Here is a 21044-nt window from a genome sequence, read left to right as displayed (position 1 = left end):
GGCTGTAGTCACTTTCCCAGCCAAAGGGGAGGATGGGGGAGAGGGCAGGAGGGGCTTCCCAGGGTCCCTTGTGGAAGAGGGAAAAGCTCACAAACAGAGACAGAGGGCCAGAATCAGACAGCAAGAGACCAAGGGAGGGAGATAATCAGACCCTGCTCCCCAGTCTCTGCTTGTCAGTACTGGGGACAGGTTTGCTCGTGGTCCTAAAAGAAAGTTGTTGGCCAGAGGACTGGGTAGGCCAGAGCACCAGACTCCTATTCCTAGTGGGAAACAGAGAAGGCAGGCAAAGTTCAAACCAGGCCAGGCTGGGGAAACAAGCTCAGAGAACTCAAGTGTGAGGACTGGATAGAACGCCATTCTCCACACCATCACTGATCAGCAGCCCCCAACTCTCACACTGACATGACCCCCCACACCAGGGTCAGTGCAGAGTAGGAAGATTAGGATGGGGAGGCTGGACATTGCTTTTCCCCCAGCTCTGACAGGCAAAGACAAAAATACCTAACCCTTATCCCTTGGACCCAGACTTTCAATGCAGGACTGTGGGGGTGGTATACCCGAGCGAGCATCCTTCTTTTTCTCCGTCTGCTGAGGGGAAACCCAGGCACAGGTGCCCCACAGTTGCTGAGCTGAATTGCTAGGTTCTCACAGAAGAGCAGGCAAGTCTAGACAACTCTAGATTTCACGTTGATGCTCGAGAGGCTCTTCCCCCTCCAGTTACTTTCCTTCCCTCATCCTTTCCTAACTCAGGTCCTGATGCCGTCCCCCTTGCTTAATCCTGGAATTACAGGCCCATCTCATGAACAGTAGAGGTGACTGAGGAGACCTTTAGAATGGCAGTGCAGAGAAGGGCTCCCCACACTCCCCCCTCCTTAAAATCCTGCAGAGGAAGGGGGAAAGAAAACCAAAGCATTCTCCTGTCGCCGCGGCAACCATAAAACCCCCAGCTAAATCCATCTTGTGAGCTCACCGCCCCATTAAGATGCAGGGCCAGGCTCCGCGCCAGCCCAGCCACATTCATTTGTGCGAATAAAGGTGGAGGAAGGGGGAGGGGAGCAGGCTCTGGAGGGACGGGGAAATGGCGAGAAGAGGTTATTTACACCACCGTCCTGACCTTCTGGAGCAGCGCTGGCTCCGATAAATAACCCGCTCAGCGCCATTTCAGAGCGGGAGTGGGAGGTGCAGGAAGGGAGCCGGGGCTGCAGGCGAGCCCCCACGCAGGTGCGCGTCTCCGGGTTACTAATGGCTGAGGCGGGAGCAGGCAGCTGGCTTTGGGGTGGTGGGGGAGAACTCAGTTCCCTGGGACTCCCACAGAGAAAATACCATCCCCACCTCACCCCTGGCGCCAATTTCCAGGCGAGTGGACGGAGAGATGCCAAGGAGGGAAACAGCTCCGTAAATTAGGGATGGGGGTGGAATGCTGGGGAGTCTCTGAGGTAGGAGGGAAGAAATATTATAAGATGGGGAGCGAGGAGGGGAAGCTAGAGGAATAGGAGCAGCTGCCAAAAAGAGAGGAAGAGGAACAGAAAACATCACACAAAGGCAGTTTGGAAAAAGAAATGTTTTATTCCTCTTTGCACAGAGCAGTATATGAAGGTGGCCATCATCCTGACCCCATACATCACTGACACAAAAATGCCCCCTCAAGGATGCCCAGTTATCCGCCCCACTTGAGTCCTGGAGAGTTGTCAGTTAGTGAGTCGGGCAGAACACTAAATCTCAGGAAGGTTTTTTGAGACATTTCTGTGGGGCTAAGGGGAAAGATGAGACCCAAGAGTGGGTGTTCCATCCTCCATCTTCCTGGGGACATCCAAATCCCAAAGGTTTTCTGAAGAAAGGCACCTCTCTCAGCATCCCAGGGAGGGGAGGCGCCCAGACCTACCGCCTGGATGTGAGGCTGAGGCGGAGAGAGGACAGGGTAAAGCCGCAGAGATCACAGACCCCAGGCTGAGGAGTGAAATGCATGTGGGGGAGAAAAGGGGACCGAGAGAGCCCAGAGGCCCAAGTCATAAATTCCACCCTGTCCCCAGTATGGAGCAGAAACTCTTCTTCCCAAGACTAGAATAGTTTTAGTTCAGGGACTGGCTTTGCTCCAGGGCACAGAGAGGACAAGCCAGGCAAAGATCCCACGGGTGGTGAAGGTGGAGAGTTAAGGTATCCGGACCAAGCGATGGACACTCCCACAACGAACACTCAGACCACAGGGGGTGTGGAGCTATAAGCCAGGGTCGGGGGAAAAATGCAGCTGTGTGTGTCTGGAATACAGAATTTTTTATCAGCCCTCTCCAATAAAATTTAAATCACTGCTTCTTTGACCCTGTCCCTTGCCCATGAGCTGTTCCCAATCCTTTTTCCCAAGGCAGGAGGACTGGGCAGTAAGAAGGAATAAGAAAATATCGAGGCCAGTAAGCAGAGCTGCAGCTGAGACTTGCCCTGCCTCTCCCCACCCCCACTCATTCTATAGAAAAGAATTCTCTCTCCCTCCCTTTGCTGGACATATGGGCTGTTGGGATGAAGGCCGGTAAAGGCAAAGGGAGGAAAACACTCAGCACATTCTTTCCCCTGCTTTGATCTGAAGTCTAGCTGCAGCAAAGGGCACAGAAGTTGAGGAGAAAATATGGGGGACAGGAGAGCTTGGGAGCATAAGCCCGTCTAGAAAGGAAGAGGGTGCTTCCCCTGCCCTTTGTCCAAATTGCTGAGAGCTTTACTCCCACAGCTGCAAAAAAGAGTGAGAAGGAAAGGGAAGTGTATAAGGGTTGGAGCAGGGAGAGAGGGGGTGGGGGGCAACCACAAACAGAACGGAGATTGAAGGATCCTTGTGATCCCCCAAGATGACCCTGAGAGCATCAGCTGGGGGACTGGATGAGAAGTCACAGCAGACATGTGGATTTTTTGAGGGAGTGAGGAGCCAGGAACAGTGGGGTCTTCAGCGAAGGAGTGACCACTTGATCTGCTCTTTGGCTGACTGCAGCACCTGCAGGGACAAGGGCAGCACTGAGGGCGTGCTGGGGGCACAGTGGGGATGGGGACTGCGGCTCTCCTTCCCCTCACTTGCCTTCCCTGTCCTCAGAAGAATGGCAAATTAAAAAATCCCCAAGGGTAGAGGGATGGGAAGAAGCTCTCTAAGGCCCTAGAGGATTGTCAGTTTGGGAAATTCCAAAAACACTCAAATCCACTGGGGGGATGAAGAGAGAAGAGGTATACCTGGGAAGAAAGAAAAAAACTGGGGGTTACTGGACATGTGTTGGGGGGGTTACCACATCCAGATGGACTTCTTGGTGAGAATTCCAAGTGGGTAGAAAACAGAATCCCTCCTCTGCCCACCCCACGGCATCAGGTAGACAATCTATCTGCAAAATAGCAGGATAGATCTGCAAAACCCGCATATTCTAGAATACGCATTTCCAGCTTAGCCCTCATTTGAATAATAAGAGAAAGAGAGAGAGTGTGTGTGCACACACATAGACCATCTGCTTAAGGCAAGCCTCTGCTGGGGAATAAATCACTGAATGAGGCATCAGGCAGGGAGGCTGTGAAGGGTACAGAACAAGGCTGACAGCCACTGCTCACAGGAAACTGGGATGGGAGCTGGGAGGGGCAGGGAGCGGTGGGCTGTACAAGTCCCCACTCTCTGGACTAAGAGGGAGCCAAAGAAGATTTGTCTGCAGTCTCCAGTCTCCTGCAGGCTGGCTGGGTGGGTTGGGGTGGATGCTACGCTAGCCTCTTTAGAGACCCAGTCCATCTGGAGAGGAAGAAGGAGGAAAGTCATACCTGAGACACAGTCTGCTCCGTAAGGGGGACATCTTCTCCCTACGGCACAGAGAGACAAGCATTCAGCGTGGAAGAAGGCTGGAATAAGACCTGACTGAGACTGGGCAGTGCAGAAGGAGGAGGTGGTCCTTTAAACTGAAGCGAAGGGCAGATGCCCTAAATGTCTCAGTCCCTCCTAGGGACTAGTTAGTACAGCCACAATTGTACTTGGCCAGAGGGACCCTGGAGCAGAAAGGGGTCACTTCATCCATCTTCTGTTTTAAGGCAGGAGGACTTCTTAAAAGATTTATTCCATTCCAAGTCATCAGCAGGTTATCTGATCCACAACTTGGAGGTGGGAGACCTGATTCCCTAGTCAGAGAAGACCTTCCCTGAATATCAATATCGCTAGGGAAAGGATGAGGGGGAGCCCGGGGTAGTTTAATGGATCCCGCAAGGCCTGATGGGTAACGACAGCATGTTAATTTGAAGAAATAAACTGCTGCAACAGCAGCCTGAGAAAGGAAAGGAGGGAGTTGGTGAGGGGGGAGAACCTTCTCTCTTGCCACATAGAGACATATGTTAGAGGAGAAGATTAAACTATGCAAATGGAGCCCACGGCAGTTAAGGGAGAAGATTTCCCATTACCCAGCACTGTCAGCCTTCACTCTGTGGAGGTCAGAGCCGGGGACGTTCTGCGAATGGGGGAGACTGGCTTTGCTCAGACAGCTCTGCACATCTACAATTTGCTGGTGGGCTCTTCTGCACCCAGCAGAACTGGAGCTTGCTATGGTTAATTCAGAGGCCTCTTTCTGATTCCACTAGCACCAAACAGGACAGAGGTTCCGGCAAATAAGTACTTCTTGATGGAAACGTGTTATTCTCCGTTAGATAAGACTTTAAAAGACAAGGAAGACATTCCTTTGCCTCAGATGATTGGGATTCATCCCCAAGGGAAGAATAAGCTAACCTCAAATTCCTTTATAGTTTCAGAACCATCAATATTACAGTTCCTTTAATTTCATCTTTGATTTCATAAGTATGTATTAAATGTCCACTGTGTGCAAAGACTGTATGAGATGCTAGGTACCAGGTTAGGGGCAGAAATACATTCCTTTTGCTTCTCTTCTTTGAGACAGTGAGAATTTGCAAGGGAAGGAGACGTTGCATGTATTCCATAAGCCGGACCCTTAGATGCATTTAACAGGTCTGGCCCTGGAGGGCGAGCAGACGGGGGAAGGGAGGAGAGCTTAGTCCCACTTACCCTTAATGCTACCCGGTGCACCACTTGCTGGGGATCACTCTCTAGGATCACCCTGAAAAGACAAAGAAGAGACCACTGTCCATTCGGTCCTGGAGGACCAACTTGCTATGGGGATACTCTGGTCACTCAGCCCACTTGCTTCAGAACAGGGGCAGTGGCCCCACTCCCTCACCCCAGGTTCAGGGAGGTCTGCGGAGGTCAGAGAACTCACCCTCCATCTACGATTTCATCCACAGCCAAAAAGAGCCCCTCCATGTTCTCCAGCAGAGCTCGCTTTTCTACATTTTTCCTGAGTCCACAAGAGAAGAGAAAAACCAGCCTGGGTGTGAAAGGGATCCTAGGACACCATCTGAGTTGGGGATCCTAAACTAGACCAATAAATGTCTCCACTAACCACACAGACAAAGAAGTAAATAAGCAAATAACTTTCTGGCTAACCCACTCTAATCCCCTTCCTACTTTTATTTGATGAGAAAGGATTAGAGATGTCAGGTAAGAGATTCAAAATATACAGTCAGTTTCTGACTGTTCAAGGGCTGATTTCCAGAGCTACTGTTTCTTTCCTACCTGCCATGACGCAGCTGACAACGTTGCTCATGAACACTGACATCAGTGGGTGGAAAAAAGGAAATAAACAGAGCTAAAGCTCAATCTGGAGGTGGTGGGAGATGAGGAGGGGTTGAGTGCAGTCTATTTGCACTCAAGCTCCGACAAACTTTCTAAGCTTCTCTCCGCTCCCCCTCCTCTCCCTCCCTCCCCAGCTCTGCTCAGGCCTTGAAAAGAAGCCCAGCTAGGGGGCTGAGACCAGTCGGGCCCAGCACCCACCAGCCTCAGATCCGGTGGCTGGTGCATACTGCCCGTCACATCCGTCAGTTTGACTCTTTCACTAGATCACCGAAATGAAGTCTATTCATTCACCTGGCTAAGAAATAAATCATCCCCTTCCTGAGGAAATCTGAGCCATTCACCCTGCTGATTTTGTGGGGCCGAGAGTGCCTGCTGCTCTGCTCCGGACGGCTGTCTGTACGGGGTTCACTTGAGAGCCCGGGACGGTTTTCAGGAAAAGTATCTTATATCTCTTCTACTGCCCATCTATGTAGGGAACAGAGGGCTGGTGGGGAGGTGGACGGGGAGGAGAAGGTAAAAGGAACATTCCTGTTCTATAGAAGGAAAAACTAAGGGCTAGACTTGAAAAATTAAGAGTGCTGCCTTCGTCCCCACAGTGCCAATGTTTCATCTGAGACATTTCCCTATGCATGTCTCTTCTCTATGTCTGATGCAAAGAATGAAGCCCAACCAGGAAAGCACCTTGAAGGTGCTTGGGCCTCTGACAGAGCCACTGGGGAACATGAGAGCAGATGCAGAGGTGAAGATTCTTCTCCCTCCCAATCCCTTTTCCCAGGAGAATTACTTTCCAGGAGTAACAGACTCTCCCATCCAGTCCTCCCCATCAGTGCAAATCACTCTGAAATAATAAACCCAACTTCTCAAGGTAAATCAACTCCTGGAGCCTCTGCTGATCCCCTACAAACCCCTGGGCCTGAAGAATAGTGACTTTCTCTCCCAAACAGATGTCAAGAATGGCCTGCTCACCTCAGCATCTGGCTCAATGAGTCGAAGAGGCAGTTCAGAACAGCCATGAGCATTAGCTGTTTGGAGACAGAAGAAGCAGAAGGATAAGGTTCAAGGCCCTGAAAGTGGCTACCTGAAAACCCTCTGATTCATTAAGCGTCAAAGGACACAGGCTTTCACAAAGGACCAAAAGCATAAGGTGGAAGTGAGAGCAAAACAGGAAGAGGACCTGTGGTTTCTCACAGAAATAAATTCTGCTACACGAACCTGCAATTAGAAGTCTCTCTTTGACCAGACTGCAAACAGAACTTCCCTGTCACAGTCCACTGCGTGTCTTTACCAACAGTGTATGTGTTACCCTATGTGAGAAATCATTAACCAAGCAATAGCTGAGGTCAGAGAGCTGTGGGAAAAGCATGGACTTTGGAGTCAGACAGACCTGGGCTTCCCTCCCAGCTGGGCCATTTCTAGCCGTGTGACCCTGGGAAAGTTATCTGGTTGAGGGGGGTGAGGCATATAGCTCAGGGTAAAGCACGTGCTTGGCATGCACGAGGTTCTGGGTTCAACCCCAGTGCCTCTGTTAAGGGGGAGAAAAAGTTAAGAAGTAATACGTATTTTAAAAAAAAGTTATCACGTCGAACCACATGAAACTGCCACTTGGTTGTCAAATACAAGTAATTGCATATGGTTCCTCAAGGTTTAGTTTCCTCATCTATAATGCCCAAAACTCAAAGAAGTGCTATAAGGTTTAAATAACAATGTACTCTACAAAGCACTTACAGCAATAAGAGCTCTGGGAGAACTGGTTCTCTCAAACTTCTACTTTTGCCTCAAATTATATGGGGGCCCATTTTTACTTATGTACTCTCCTGGAAGTTGCAACCTAAGGTTAATAGTTTTTCTGCGTATAGGAAGTAAGTTAGAACTATACCCACAGTCCTCTCAAGTGAGCTCCTCAAAATGTATGGCTTCAACATGACCCAGAATGTTGCCTAATTGACCCAAACTCAGCTGGGTGTGGACCCTTCACAGCAGGAGCAAGCATCCCTCTGAACCTTGACCACACCTCAGAAATCCATCTTAAAAAACACTATCCAGGGCGGGAGGGTAGAGCTCAGTGGTAGAGCATGTACTTAGCATGCACAAGGTCCTGGGTTCAATCCCCAGCACCTCCATTAAAGAAAACAAACAAAAAAACACTACCCAGGGAAGGCCACTGATATTATATGTTGGTATGTATTAAAACACAGACGGTGTGTCCCACATGGAAATAAGAAATCTGGGAAAACTTCCAGTCTAGGTTGCTTCAGTTGCTAGGCCACGTCTGTGAGGCTGATGGATCTCTGATAACTTCATTCAGCAGGCAGAAGCCAGAGGGATGTGACAGTCCTAGGGCCCAGAACCAGGCACTAAGTCCTGCCTGTGGTTCAGGAGGTGGGAGCAGAGACGGTAAAGAGGGCTGGGCAGTCTCACCTCATTCTCATAGGAGCTGCCAATCACATAGAAATAGAGATCGATACTGCTTTTGTATACCACCGTCAGGCCTTCCAAAAGGGCAATTTCACCTGGGGGGGAGGAGTGGAAACAGTGAGACAAGGAAGTGGGACAGAGAGAGTTACCATGAACACCTGGAATCCAGCTGTGTAGGGATGAGGTAAGGTAGGTCTTAATGACCCCCCAAGATGGAAGTTGACCTGCTTTTTCTTTTCGGGCCATAGCAGAAGAAGGCAAGTATAAACCTGGTGGAGTCTAACTGTATCTTCTCTGGCCACGCTACCCCTCCCCACCACTCCCCTTATTTCCCTCCTTGTATACGAGACAGGATACTAGTCGATCCTTCGGAGGTGAAAATGCAGAGCGGTCACCTTTACAGACTTCCATTTACCTGCCCTAATGGATGCGGTACAATAAGCAGAGCTGCAGTTAAATTTGTCAAGTGAGGCTCATAAATCCAGGGACTAGACAGGTAGCTAACAGCCAACCTTCTAGCACGGTATTCCCGCGTGAGGCACACTCACCTCCCCATTACATTTCTGAAGAGTTTATTATACGAGGGGAGGAGGGAAAAAAAAGAGAAAAAGGAGGCAGAGTCATTTTATCCTTTCTCCGCAGTCCTGCCGCCACCCCCTTCCCACCATGGCTCCCCCACCACAGGGTGCAGGGAAAGGAAAACGACCTACTGTCAGTCCGATGGGTCTTGTTGAAAATGTTCTTCTCAAAGGCCTTTTGCTCCTTGACACTGGGGTAGGTGTCGTCATAGTACTGGTCAGAGGGAAAGGAGACGGGGTGGGTCGTTAGAGCCAGGAGCCCAGAATGATTAGTGGCTCTTTTGCCCTGGATCTTGGATTTCTCTCCTGAACTTCAAGGCGTGGGGTGAGGGAGAAATACTGACATGAAGAAGGGAGAACTCCAGAGGCAGGGAATGGGCGGTGAGGGATCAAATACAAAACAAACTGTTGAAGGGCCCTGCTGTAAGCCACCCCACCTCACGTCCCGAAGACTGTAAAGGCAAGAGGCCTACAAGCCGGGTGGTGGGGCTCTGCCCCGTCCGCACTCTAGGACAGCAGTCCCCAGGCCATTGGTAGGCACCCTTCCAGTTCCGGGAGCGGTGCTGGAGGACACAAAAGGCACCACCCTCACTGCGTGCCGTGCCGTGCCGTGCCGCTGAGGAACAGGGTAGGGCTGCAAAGACCTCCTCTGGAGAAGGGCAAGCCCTGCCCTGTGCTCCCTGCCCTCTCATACCTTAGCTTTCTTCCCAGCACCGATAGAAGCGGGAGGCGAGCTCACACACTGCGGAGCCCACTCCCAAGCTCTCCCTGGCATGGGGGTGGAGATGCAGGCTGCTAAATCGCTCTGCTCTTTAGGGGCTAATCCGTCGCAGTCAGCTGAAGACCTATGACAGGTCTGGCATTTAGTAACTGGATAACTGTTTCAAAAGGTGTCCTGCATAGTTACATCCAATTACAGGGAGGAACAGCTGGTGAATTCTAAACTAATCTCTACCTGCTGATTGATTTATGCTATGCTCGCCCAGAGTTAATACACCAGGGACAGAAAAAAATTTCTTCAGGAGGGGGAGAATATGGAGGGAGAGGAGAGGGGTGTCCTTTCTCCTCTCTTTCAGTAGATCCAAAGTTAGAAACTTCACACTGAGGAAGTCAGGAGGTGGCAAGCTTGGTGCAGACTGCAGACCTAGGGCTGGAACCCTGAGCCTGCAAGAGAATTCCCTGGAAAAATGCAGGCAGGGTGACAAGGGAGAAGGGAAAGGGACAGGAGTGACGGGCATGGGCGGGCTACTTCTCTCATCTAGACCCTGCTTTGTGCAAAAACCAAGGTTCCAAAGCTTTTCTCTGTTCTGATGCTGATGACAGAGGAGGTCAAAGTGTAAGAATGGCAAGTAGGGAAACAGGGCAACTAAGAGACAGAAGCACTTTAGGTTTTATGTGGAGTAGTCACAGGTAGTTGGAAGAATTCTCAAAATTCTGGTGTCAATGAATATGAGTTAATAGGGCCAGTCTCAAGACCCCGAGCTCAAAATAAGTCTCTGTCTTGCTCCTAAACTAATGTGAAAGGAAATCTCACCTTGGCAAAAAGTCGATCTCCATCATTGTCCAGAATCAGGATGGCTTTGACAGTATACAGGGAGGGTTCCTGAAGAGATATGAACATACCTTCAGTCCTGAAGGCTCCTGCCACCACTAGCAAACCAGATACCTTCCCCTGGTCCCACTGGGGCTGCAAGAGGATACAGAAGTGCCTCTGTATGTCCCCATCCCAACCTGGTTAGATTTTGACATTTCCCACCGAAAATGACCAAGTGGTGAATGAACTGAATTGAGGGAGGGGACATTTCAACAAAGGACTCCAAAGTAGCAGAAACAGTTTCTATGAGCCAGACTCACAGAGGGTTTAATCAAGGTAGGTCATGCTGTTATTTCCAAGTATTATGCTACAGTTATTTTCCAAATTACTCTCCCTCCCTGGTCTGCACAGGTAGGTATGGAATGTGACTAGATTAATTAATAGGCACTGCACGAGGCTATCTGAAAAGAGGGCTGAATGCCCTAGTGTACTTGGAAGTTTCTGCAGTCCCAATGCAGCAGCAATGCAGAGGCATAAAGCAAGCCTTCCCTAAACCACCCACACACTGAGCAGAGGGAAATGAGCACGCATGCGCGCGCGCGCGCACACACACACCCACCACACACACACACACACACCCACCACACACACACACACACACACCCCAGTTCTGAATGCAGCCCAGTGAGACATTTATCTTCCAAGATTTCCCCTAGGATCCCAATTCCTCCACTCTACCCTGACCACCACCACTTAACTCGCCAAGAGAAAAACCAATCTGAATTTGGGGGGAGTTAAGGAGCAGTTAAGAAGAGGATGCGTCTAAGAAACACGCAGGAGCCTGGAGATAATGAGCAGGAGAGGAGTGCTCTTTCATTATCAAGACTCAAGCTCTGAGGAAACTGGCTCTCATAAGGAAATCAGAGCCTTAGCCTTAATGGTTACACTCAAACTCAAAGCATATCCCTTTGCAAAAGCTCCTCTATTCCTGCAACTTCCAAGGAACCAGCTAACCAGGGAAGGAAGAAGAGGAAGGGAGGGGAGTCGGTGGTACATGTGTGGAAGGTGTCTGCAAGCTCACATTCCTAGACTTTCTACTCAACATTACTTACCACTGACATCCTTCTCCAGGGCTATGAGGCAAGGCTGTTGCTTTGCTACCTCCCTTTCCTGGCCTTACATAGGAAACCCACAGTCCTCACAGGAGCCAAACATATCCTCCAAGTGTATGTTTAACAAAGACCCATGAGTACAGAGGAAAGAATCGCTGCCAAGGACCCGCAGCCTCTGCCGAGGTAAAATGCCCCATGAGGCTCCAGGAGGTTTCTGGTTCCACGCAAAGAACCAACCTTAGCTCAAGGAGTTAAGAGTGAGAGTAAAGGGAACCGATTCTTTAAAGAAGAGGGGTGATGAAGAATGTAAGCTTCCCCCACTTGGATTCTTGAGGACAGAAACTTTTGTTTTATTCACTGATTCATTACAAGTGTCCAGAACAAGGCCTGACACATACTAAACTCTCAATATTTGTTGAATGATTATGAAAATAAATGAAGTTTGATAGTAAAGTTAAAATTTACGGATGCAGTAAGCATCGAGAGGACCCCCCTCTACATACAGGTAGGTTTTCTGGTGTGGTCATTTTGTGTGATATTACTACCAACTCCTCCTCCTCTGATAGACACTCCTGAGAGGTGCCCACCCTATATACACTGCTGTCTGGAATACTCTCAATACTCTCACAAACTAAGGGACTCTGTCTAGCAGAAAGAGGTCCCATAGGGTCTCACCGAAAAGGTCACAAATAGAGCAGCTTTCCTAACTCCTAATTCCCCACGGAAAGATCTGCCCATAAAGCAGGCTCAATTCTATAGCGACTTGGATCCTCAAGTCACCAAAAGGGAGACACCCCTGGGAAGGAGTTTCCTTAAGAGAGCAAAAGAAGTCCATAAGGAAGGAAATTTAGAAGTAATGCTTTTTCCCACAAAGTCTTCCCTGGAACTCTTTGGCTCTAGCTGCATTCACAGCAACCTTAGAGAGCTTCCCAGTGGTTAAAGTGGGCATTGATCTGGCACAGGCAACTGGTGCTTGCAGCCACAGAGTCTGGCATCCCTAGAAAGAACGGGATCCCAAAGCAAAGAAAAATCCTTATGGCCACCAGCCAAACAGAAGAGTCAGACAAGGTCCTCTGTGGCCAACAGGGTGAGAGAGGGCCTGAAAAACAGCTGGCAAAGAGCGAGACAGATTCCTGGGTTCTGCTCCCGGCTCTTTGCACTGGCTTCGGAGAAGATGCTATCAAGGAAACCTCAAAATAGAAACATGGATCTTCCTGGACAGAATAAAAAACAGGCAAAGGAAGGCAAGGAGAGGACAAGAAGTGACTTACTACAGGTCTGAAAGGCGTAAGAAGGTGCTAGACAAAAGGCAGGTCATTTCAAACTTCCAAAGGAATAATCCACTAAATAAAGCTGAGAACTTAGGCAAAGGCTTAAATGCCGCTTTAACTCCCCGCTCTGCTACAGCCAGAGCCAGCGGCTTCTTTACTTCTCCTGCCACCTCCTGACTGCAGCTGGTTCCACTTCAGCCGGGGGCCTTTACCTCTCTGGAGTGGGGAGGGCCTGGAGTTCCTCTCATAGCATAAAACCAGCCAGTTTAAAGGCCCCAGAAGCCATTACTGATCATGTAATTTCATTTTCAGTTTTTTGCAAAGGGCAAGTTTATAAATAACTCCCATCTATTAAGAAATGGGCTTCCTGGACAATGGACTAGGCTTGACCTTGTAACACGTTAAATGCTGATTACTGAGAAGGACCCTACGGGCTTAGGGCCATGTTCAAAGGACTGAAAAGGTCTAGTCTTCCCTCCCACTCCCAAATGGGTAGCTGCTAGAAAGCTTTCGAGACAAAGTTCTGTGATGCACTGACTTTCAGAGAGCCACAGCCTGAGTGTATAACAGAACTTCACCTCAAATGCTAACGATGCCTGGAAATGATGTGCAGGCAGACTGGTTTGTGGGAGGTGGGGTGGCTCAGACAGATTTTCATGGACGTTTTTATTATCAAGAAAACTAGACTTGACTCCTCAGGAGAGCTGAAACACCACCGAACAAGCAACAGGCCTGCTGCAAACAAGTCTTTGATCTCAATCAGAGGCTTCTGAAGCCCGGTGAAAAACATCAACATCTCCCAGTACCCCGGGCCCCAGTACACAGAGGACTAGAGGGAAAGAATCATTCCTAGTGCTGCCCCCTGTGGGCCTTCAGATGACCTGCAGCTTCCTCAGGATTATGATCATTAACAAAAAAAAATTTAAAAGGCAGCCCTGGAGAAAAGCTCTCTATTTGTGTGTTTTGAAAGTCAAACTAGGAGAGCTGGGGTCTGAAGTGCACTGAATTAAGTCTGCTCACAATGTGTACAATAAGACGATGCTCTGGGGTAGACTGTGATATGCCATCAGAAGAGGACTACGGTACTGCTTAGAGCAGGTAGACAGGATAGCTGGGGGCTGTGACTAATTATTTTATTATTTTTGGGGGGAGCCAAGAAGCTTTCATGGAGTTAGAGGATGCTATCCACAAAGCTACTGTAAAGGGCACAAATAAAAATCTGGTTGAGATTCCTAGAAAGTTCTTCATTCCCCACTTCTAAAGAAATCTTTATAGCCATGCCAAAAGGTGGCACCCTGGCTTGACAATAGGTCTAGAAACTAGAAACAAGATGCTCTTCCTTCAACTCTATTTATAAAGTAAAATCAAGACAGTAAAAACGAGGAGAAATTTCTAGATACCACTCCCAGCTCCACATGGGTAAGCAGGGATTTTGCTCCCTGATTCTGTGCGAGTTTCTTTAAAATGAAAAGCTCCTGTGGGGTTGAGGGCGCCAATCTGCCAGCCACAAGCCTAGGAACTTCAGATGAGAAGAAAAGAAGAATTAACTAGAGGCTTTGACAGAGGAGTATAGTTCTCACCTATTACCTAAGGGTCTGCTTAGAACTGAGCGGCACAGCTCAGGAGAGAGGAGCCACAGGTCCCACAGAACATCACGCAGCTGACATGAGACCAAATATGGGCTATTAAGAGGAAACTGAACACAAGTCTTAGAAAGGAAGAACTGATGGCAGGAAGAGACACCTAGGAAGAATCCTCCTATCTGACACGGATACAGAACATGAAAGCCCAGTCACCAGCATTCTGCCACTACAGGGAAAAAATGTCTCTAAACTCCTAAAATCCTTTATAATGGTCTGCATCAGCCACTCACTCATGTTCTACCTCTCCCTGGGTCTCCGCTTTCTCACTGGAGAAATAAGAGGCCTGAGCGAGACCAGTTAAGGTTAATAACTTTTTTGAGTAATGGCAGGCCCCTCTGATAAGCTGATGAAATCTAGGGACCTTGTCACCAGAAAAATACACATTCACGAATTTTTTATTATGATTTCAAGGAGTTCGTAGACCTAGGTTTGGAATTAAATGAGATTCTCTCTGAAGACAACAAGAGGGTGTGGGGAGGGGAGGAAAAAGGGGAAATGAGTGATATTTTTGTAAATCACCCCCTTTCCTCTGCCGTGCACCAAATAATGACTTCAATAAATAGGTGTGTGGCCTTCATAAATTAATAAATGATTGAGAAAACTAACACAGCCAGCAGGGGGAGCTAAGGTCAGCACCACACACTTTCAGCTCTCAATGGCTAAATCTGGTGGCTGTGAGAGGGGCAGGACAAAGATAACCAAGCCCCAAGTTTTGGGGGAATGCAAAGTCTCAGGTCCTTTCTTGAAATTCAGAAAGCCCATCTGCTAGAGAATTTTTTGCGCAGGGGTCACACAATACCTGATTCTTCAACTATTCTGGAAATGAAAGAGTTACAGAAATGTGGAACAAAGCAGGGAGCACTGCTGGGAAGAGAGATGAATTGAACAGGCAGAAATCAGAGTTCTCCACACCTGAGACCTGAGAGCAACATTAGAACTTGCTGCCTGCCTAGTCTGATCATCCAGGAGCCTTCATTTAAATATCACGCAGCAAAGAGAACAATCAAATGAGGCTAGATCTACTTCTGATCAGTCCTTGGTCATGATTTGTATCACAATTTATTCCCCACCCCACCCCCCATCTGCTCCTGCAAACAAAAAGCTAGTCTCTGAAAGACTGAATTGACAGCCCCTGTGTTCATCTTCCAGTCTATTTGCTTCTCCAAATCAACCCTGGAGGCAGAGTTGCTATCCTCTCCCCCAGTTTCAGTCTCCCTCTAATAAATAATAGAAAAGGAGCTGGAGAAAATCAGTAGACAGAGCTATCCAGGCCAATGGGCTGTGGATGTGGATATCTGCCTTAATAGTGGGAAAATTAGAAAGTCAAATAAGGAGACCTTGGCTTCATCTGCAGCACATAAGACTTAGGTTACACAACAGGAAAGACTTCCTGAAGAGACGGGGGTGGTCAAACACCAGAAGAGGTGACACAGGCTAGGAATCCAAAGACAGGAGAACTCCTCTTATTAAACCTGATCGGAGAGAAAGCCCATTCTATGCAGAATCAGAAGACGCAGGATGTGAGAGGGCCTTGCCAGTACAGGTATCTTTTAATGTGCATGGACTCAACCTCCCAATCCATCTTCATCAGCTGCCCATGGGCACTCTGCCTTCCATCGTCCTAATTACTCTAGCGTAAGTGGGTAGGCAGGCACTGATTCTTTATTCTTGTTCCATCCTTTATTTGCTTCCCTAGCTCCCCTTTTCATAACTAGTTTTCTTATCAATAACTTGACTCTAACCAAGTCATACTGATGGAGTCAGGCAAAAAACAGTAGCAAACATCTAGATGAAAAAGACCCTAAATCTGCCACTAGACTCCCTCAAATACCTGGATAATTGCATTCATCCTCTGCCTCCCAGGGAAGACCTAGCTTCTCAAGGGTCTGGCTTTCTTCATATGGAGGCCCCCTCCTCCTCTTCTGACCGTGTGACAGCTCCCCTAAACCTCTGATATAATTTATACCTTGCCAGGGACCAACTCTTTCCCACCACTGTGAAAGAGAGGGAAAAAATATATATAAATACGTCGGAAATCTATAACGAGGTCTTCTTGGAGGGCAAGACATGGGGAGAGTTAGAAGCAGCGTCAATTGCTCTTTGGGGGTTTTAGTTCAAGCCGAGGTCTGCTTCCAGCAATCAACCATTAAAACAAGCCGGCCAGAGTAACAGCACAGTTTATTCTGATCATTTAATTTGAAGTGTCAATAAATTAAACTTCAATCAATTAAACTAGGTGTGCAATAACCCAGATGGACACCCCGACACCAACATAATCACAATAAAAATTTTTATGGCTGCCAGGGACCTCACCGGGGGCAGTGCTGGCACTGCTCGCGCCCTAGCTGAGAAATATATCTCCACAGTGCAGGAACGAAGAGATTGCTTCTCCTAACGAAATGGACGGGCCAGGCACGGCAAGGACGCAGCTGGGAGAGGGGCACAGGGGACTGCCAGGAACGAGATGGGAGTGCTTTGGGGGCTTAATGTAATTGATACCTTTGCCCAGAGCAGGGGGAGGGGGCATTCAGGCCAAGCACCTCTACTGTTAGTGCCAAAAGAATTTAACAAAAGCCCCATTAAGATGATTCAGGACGCTAAGGCCACAGAGCAATATCAACCTTTAAGAGTCACTGATGTGTTCTGCATAGTTTCTTTCTCCATATATACGCACGCTCTTGTGCACTTTGGATGCCCTGATTTTTGAATGAGGCTTAGAATTCAGGATCTGGTCATTGTTTTAGGACAAAAATTTATTAAGGGGAGTGAAAGAATAGAATGAAGAAGTTTAGTTCGTAAAGCACTGGAAAAGCACTCAGAAAGTGAATCCAAAGAGGATTAGGAAAAATGAAACCTATGAGGAAAGATTTAAGGATCTAGACTGCTAGAGTAATTCAGCTTTGAGGGGGGTGGGAAAAAAAGGTAAAGGGGGAAGGGAGGAAGGGGATAAGTCACTATCTGTAAGATTCCATAGGTTATTAATGGAGAATGGTGGCCTGCAGAGAGCCCTCTCCAGTTACAACTAAGAGAGAACCAGCAGGAAAGAGGAAGCTGAATCCAAAGGTGTAGGCTAGGAGCATTCTTATCAAGCACTGGGAACAGGAGATGAAAGGGTCTCTCCTTAGAGAGAGACCTGAGAAAGATTAGACAAATCTGCTTGAAAGCTCGGGCTGGATTACTTAATTCAAGAAATAAATGTGACCCATTGTAAAGTAACTAAAGGAAGGGGCCCCATTGGTATTTAGAAATTCCCATAATCAGATCAAATGTCAAATGATGATTCTTCTTGACCCCCACCCGCTAGATCACTCTTCCCTTCTTCTTCTCAATATCCTATGGCTATGTGTTTGTAGAGGTGAGGACAGAAGAATATGCTTTGATCAGATTTCCCCAGAGGTCCAGCCAAACCAGGAAACAGAAATGTGAAAGGAGGAAGCCTAAAGGAAATTTTTAGAAGGTGTCTAACCTCTCTGAGGAGTGGGTTGTTAAACACTACCCGGGTACAGTCAATTCTTTAGTTCAGGAGGGAGCTAAGGAAAGATCTGGGGAATTCCTCATCTATCTCATAATGAAGATGACCTAAGAATCAGGGGCTGCTGCTGAGTAGGCAGAGGAGGGGATGAGATTAAAAGGAGCAGTGAGGAAGGGTGATTCTGAACCAGAAGGAGCTAAATTTTGTGGACCAGTACAGGAGGGTAGTGAGAAGAGAAAATCTGAGGAAATATCACCTGATTCTCAATCAGCGTTCCTCATCGAAACTACTGAACACTGAAAATAAATACTATTTTCTCACTACTCCCTAGGATAGGACAAAACCAGTGACATTGTGGATACAGAAAAGTTGATTCATTACATTAATGAACACCTTAGGGCTTAATTCTCTCCTGGAACTCCAGTTGAGAGGGCCAAAATGGCGAGAAAGGTACACAAATTCTTAATTGGGGGCCCAAAATACATTGAAATAATACAGAGAAAAAAAAAAAGTTGGGAAGAGCTGACACAGAGGAAAGAAAATACTAGTTTAATATCCTAAGAACTCTGGAGACCAGCACAAGAACTGATACCTGTTGGTACTTTGTCCCCCAAAAAAGCTTTACATTACTAATAGCTGAAAGCACAGTTTTGCATACTGAAGAGGTGGAAAGCCCCTGAGATAACATGAGAGAGACACTTGGTCTGGGAGGATTAGGAATCAAAATCTAATCCTAGTTTTGATATTGTACTTCCTTGAGGAAGCCCTTTTCCCTAAACCTTCGTTTCCCCTCACCCCATTATGTAGGTTCCTCATGACAAAGAATCAGTAAGGTTCCTAAAGCAAACTTTAGGGGCAAGGATCTGTGAATTCAGCATCTTAGGTATAGATTAAAATGGATATAAGGAAGAAGCAGATTGAAACAGACTTCACTGAGGAAGCAGAGACAAGAAAGAGCTGAGGTAAGTGAAAATGTGACAGAGAATTTCACATACAACTCCCTCAACTCATCACTACACACAGAGCAGAGCCCTGGTTAAAAGGCCTCCCCAAGTATCACCTCCCTCACTCCTTCACCTCTAAGCAGGCTCCCTTCTAAACAGATTTAGGGAACAGTCAAAAAATTTCTAAAAACTCCCAAAGAAACCAATTCCCTAGAATTTATCCCAGTACGTTAAAAATATTGGTTAATTTCTTGGTACAGAAAATATCCTACTAGAAACTACTCAGATTTTAAAGTTTTCTACCAAGACTTAACCAACCCATATGATGGAAAGGAATTATTTCTATCTGTGTCATTTTGAAAGAGGGGAATTGAAACCTCTTATTCGCTTTTACCTGATGAGGCTCCAGCTGTGTACATGTAAATAGTTGAAGTGGGGGTGGGGGGGAGGCAAGAAAGAGACCTAGAGTTCAACTCAGTTAAGAAAGGAGCTGGGAACTAAATTCCTAGACACACATATAGGCTAATATCCAGAAACTGAAAGAAAAAAAAAAAATGACACTTGAGAGAAATGCTGCTCTGGTCCAGTTGTAAAGAAGAGGGAGACAGAGAGAGAGAGAGAGAGAGAGAGAGGGAGAGAGAGGGAGAGAGAGAGAGAGAGGGAGAGAGAGAGAGAGAGAGAGAGAGAGAGAGAGAGAGAGAGAGAGAGAGAGAGAGAGAGAGAGTCTTTTTTTTTTAAACAAGCAAAAAGGATCATGTGGACAAGGACGCTAACACACCCCTTTTAGCCACCAAAATTCTCATATAACTGGAGGAATAGTTGGCATCCCAGATCCCACAATAAGAATTCCCAAAGTTTAAATGGGGAGGGAAAAGGAGAACAGAATTAGGAATCTGGAAAAAGATGCCACAATCCATCCTGACTCTATTAGGTGTCCCAGAACTCTGATGGAATGAATACTGATTCTTTACCATAACAAATCTATGTAATAGGGATTAACAGGAAACTGAAGTAAGAAGAAAATAGTTTTTCTGAAGGAATGTGATAGGAAATCAACGAAGAGTCAAACTGTGACAACTATCAGGAGGAGCATGTGATGACAAACAACTGCACTCTATGCTTACAATTTGGGGCGAGTTTGGGGGAAACTCAAATCAGAATACCACCCACAATGCTCAGAATCAAGGGGAACCTGAACGACCCTAAACCAGCACGCTTATGATCCTACGTGTCCTAAGAACTCCATGTGCTCCCTTCAACTTTCCACCGACTCTGCCCTCTCCCCGGCACAGCTTCCTACTCTAAACCGAGGTTTTAGCTCCTGCACTAGGCCACACGCTTATCCCAGGGGCCGGCAGAAGGTTCGGTCCCCGAGGATTACCCGGAACTCCCCTTTCTATCCTCTCCCACTCAGGCTGAACCCCGACTCCCGACCCCTCTGGACACCACAGCATCTCAACTGCCCCTCCGGCTCCTACCAAAATCAGCGCCTCCATCTTGCCCCGCAGCTGGTGCCGACGTGGAGCCGCAAAGAGAACGCCGCCGCTGATTGGCTCTACGTTCTCATTAGACCCCGCCCAAGATGAGGGTTATTGGACCCCCAGGTGCCAGCTATTGTTTATTGACCAATCAGTGTACTAGCCTGCCCAGCGGAAGCAAGGTGTCCAGCCAGAAGGCGCAAATGTTTGATTGTCAGTTTAAACACTCAATAAAACAACAAAACCTCATGACAGAATAGGGCAGGAGGGTCAGTGGGGCGGAGTTGTTTCCATGGGGAACGGAGGAAGCGAGTATTAATTTTCAGTTGGCTGGGCGGGACACGTGACATTGTGGGCCGGATTTAGCGACTTTAATTCGCACTCCCTTCAGGGGGCGCTGTGTCTCTTTAGCCCTTAACACTGGCAGCAATTCACGGGAATCCTATCTTAATCCACATTCCAGAGCCTCCATTAGGTCTCTCCTGTCCACGGTTGCTTTGGCAAACGCTTCTAGCTCTTCCTTCAGACTCGCTCAGATCATTTCAGCATACCCACATAAAGTCTGCGCAGCCATAGAGTAAAGCCACAAGATGGCCAGCGTGTTAACTAGATAAACCAAGGCTGCTAAAAGTTGATTGCAATAACAATCTGCTGTCCCAGGCTTTGCTGGACCCAGGGAAGGACAAGAAGCCAGTGAGTTTCTAAACGCAGATTTTTTTTTTTTTTTTTTTTTTTTTTTTTTTGGCTGGGCGTAAATCAGGGATGTTAGAGCTTTGGAGCCCAGAGAGGAGAGAGTAGGAGGGACAAAGAGATAAAGGGTCCAGGTTAAGGAAGGGTGTAGAGAGGAGGGTCTGTGGTTTTCCAACAGGGACAAGCCGTTGCAAAATGAGAAAAGAGAAGTTTACTGAATGCAGGGATTTTGCAATAGGGAAGGGTTTTGATGAAGTTTAGTTTTC

General features: G+C 47.7%; 1 protein-coding gene across 3 annotated transcripts; it reads right to left on the bottom strand.

The window, feature by feature from the left end:
* Positions 1–1546: 1546 nt before the first annotated feature.
* Positions 1547–20180, bottom strand: COPZ1 (COPI coat complex subunit zeta 1). 3 transcript variants are annotated; one of them, XM_006182399.3, is made up of 9 exons: positions 20089–20180; positions 10169–10237; positions 8767–8848; positions 8060–8151; positions 6608–6663; positions 5226–5303; positions 5015–5066; positions 3772–3810; positions 1547–2974 (listed from the first exon to the last, which is right to left on the bottom strand). In XM_006182399.3, the coding sequence occupies exons 1-9, from the start codon at positions 20104–20106 to the stop codon at positions 2927–2929; spliced, it is 534 nt and encodes a 177-aa protein (XP_006182461.1). In that variant the 5' UTR covers positions 20107–20180; the 3' UTR covers positions 1547–2926. The 3 variants fall into 3 exon arrangements, with proteins under 3 accessions (XP_006182461.1, XP_032348921.1, XP_032348922.1); XM_032493030.1 differs by having other exon boundaries at positions 10169–10321; positions 20089–20127; XM_032493031.1 differs by lacking the exon at positions 5226–5303 and having other exon boundaries at positions 10169–10321; positions 20089–20127.
* Positions 20181–21044: the final 864 nt, after the last annotated feature.

This window comes from Camelus ferus, chromosome 12, assembly GCF_009834535.1.
Source record: "Camelus ferus isolate YT-003-E chromosome 12, BCGSAC_Cfer_1.0, whole genome shotgun sequence".
Taxonomy (NCBI): domain Eukaryota; kingdom Metazoa; phylum Chordata; class Mammalia; order Artiodactyla; family Camelidae; genus Camelus; species Camelus ferus.
This window is presented reverse-complemented; position numbering and strand designations above follow the sequence as displayed.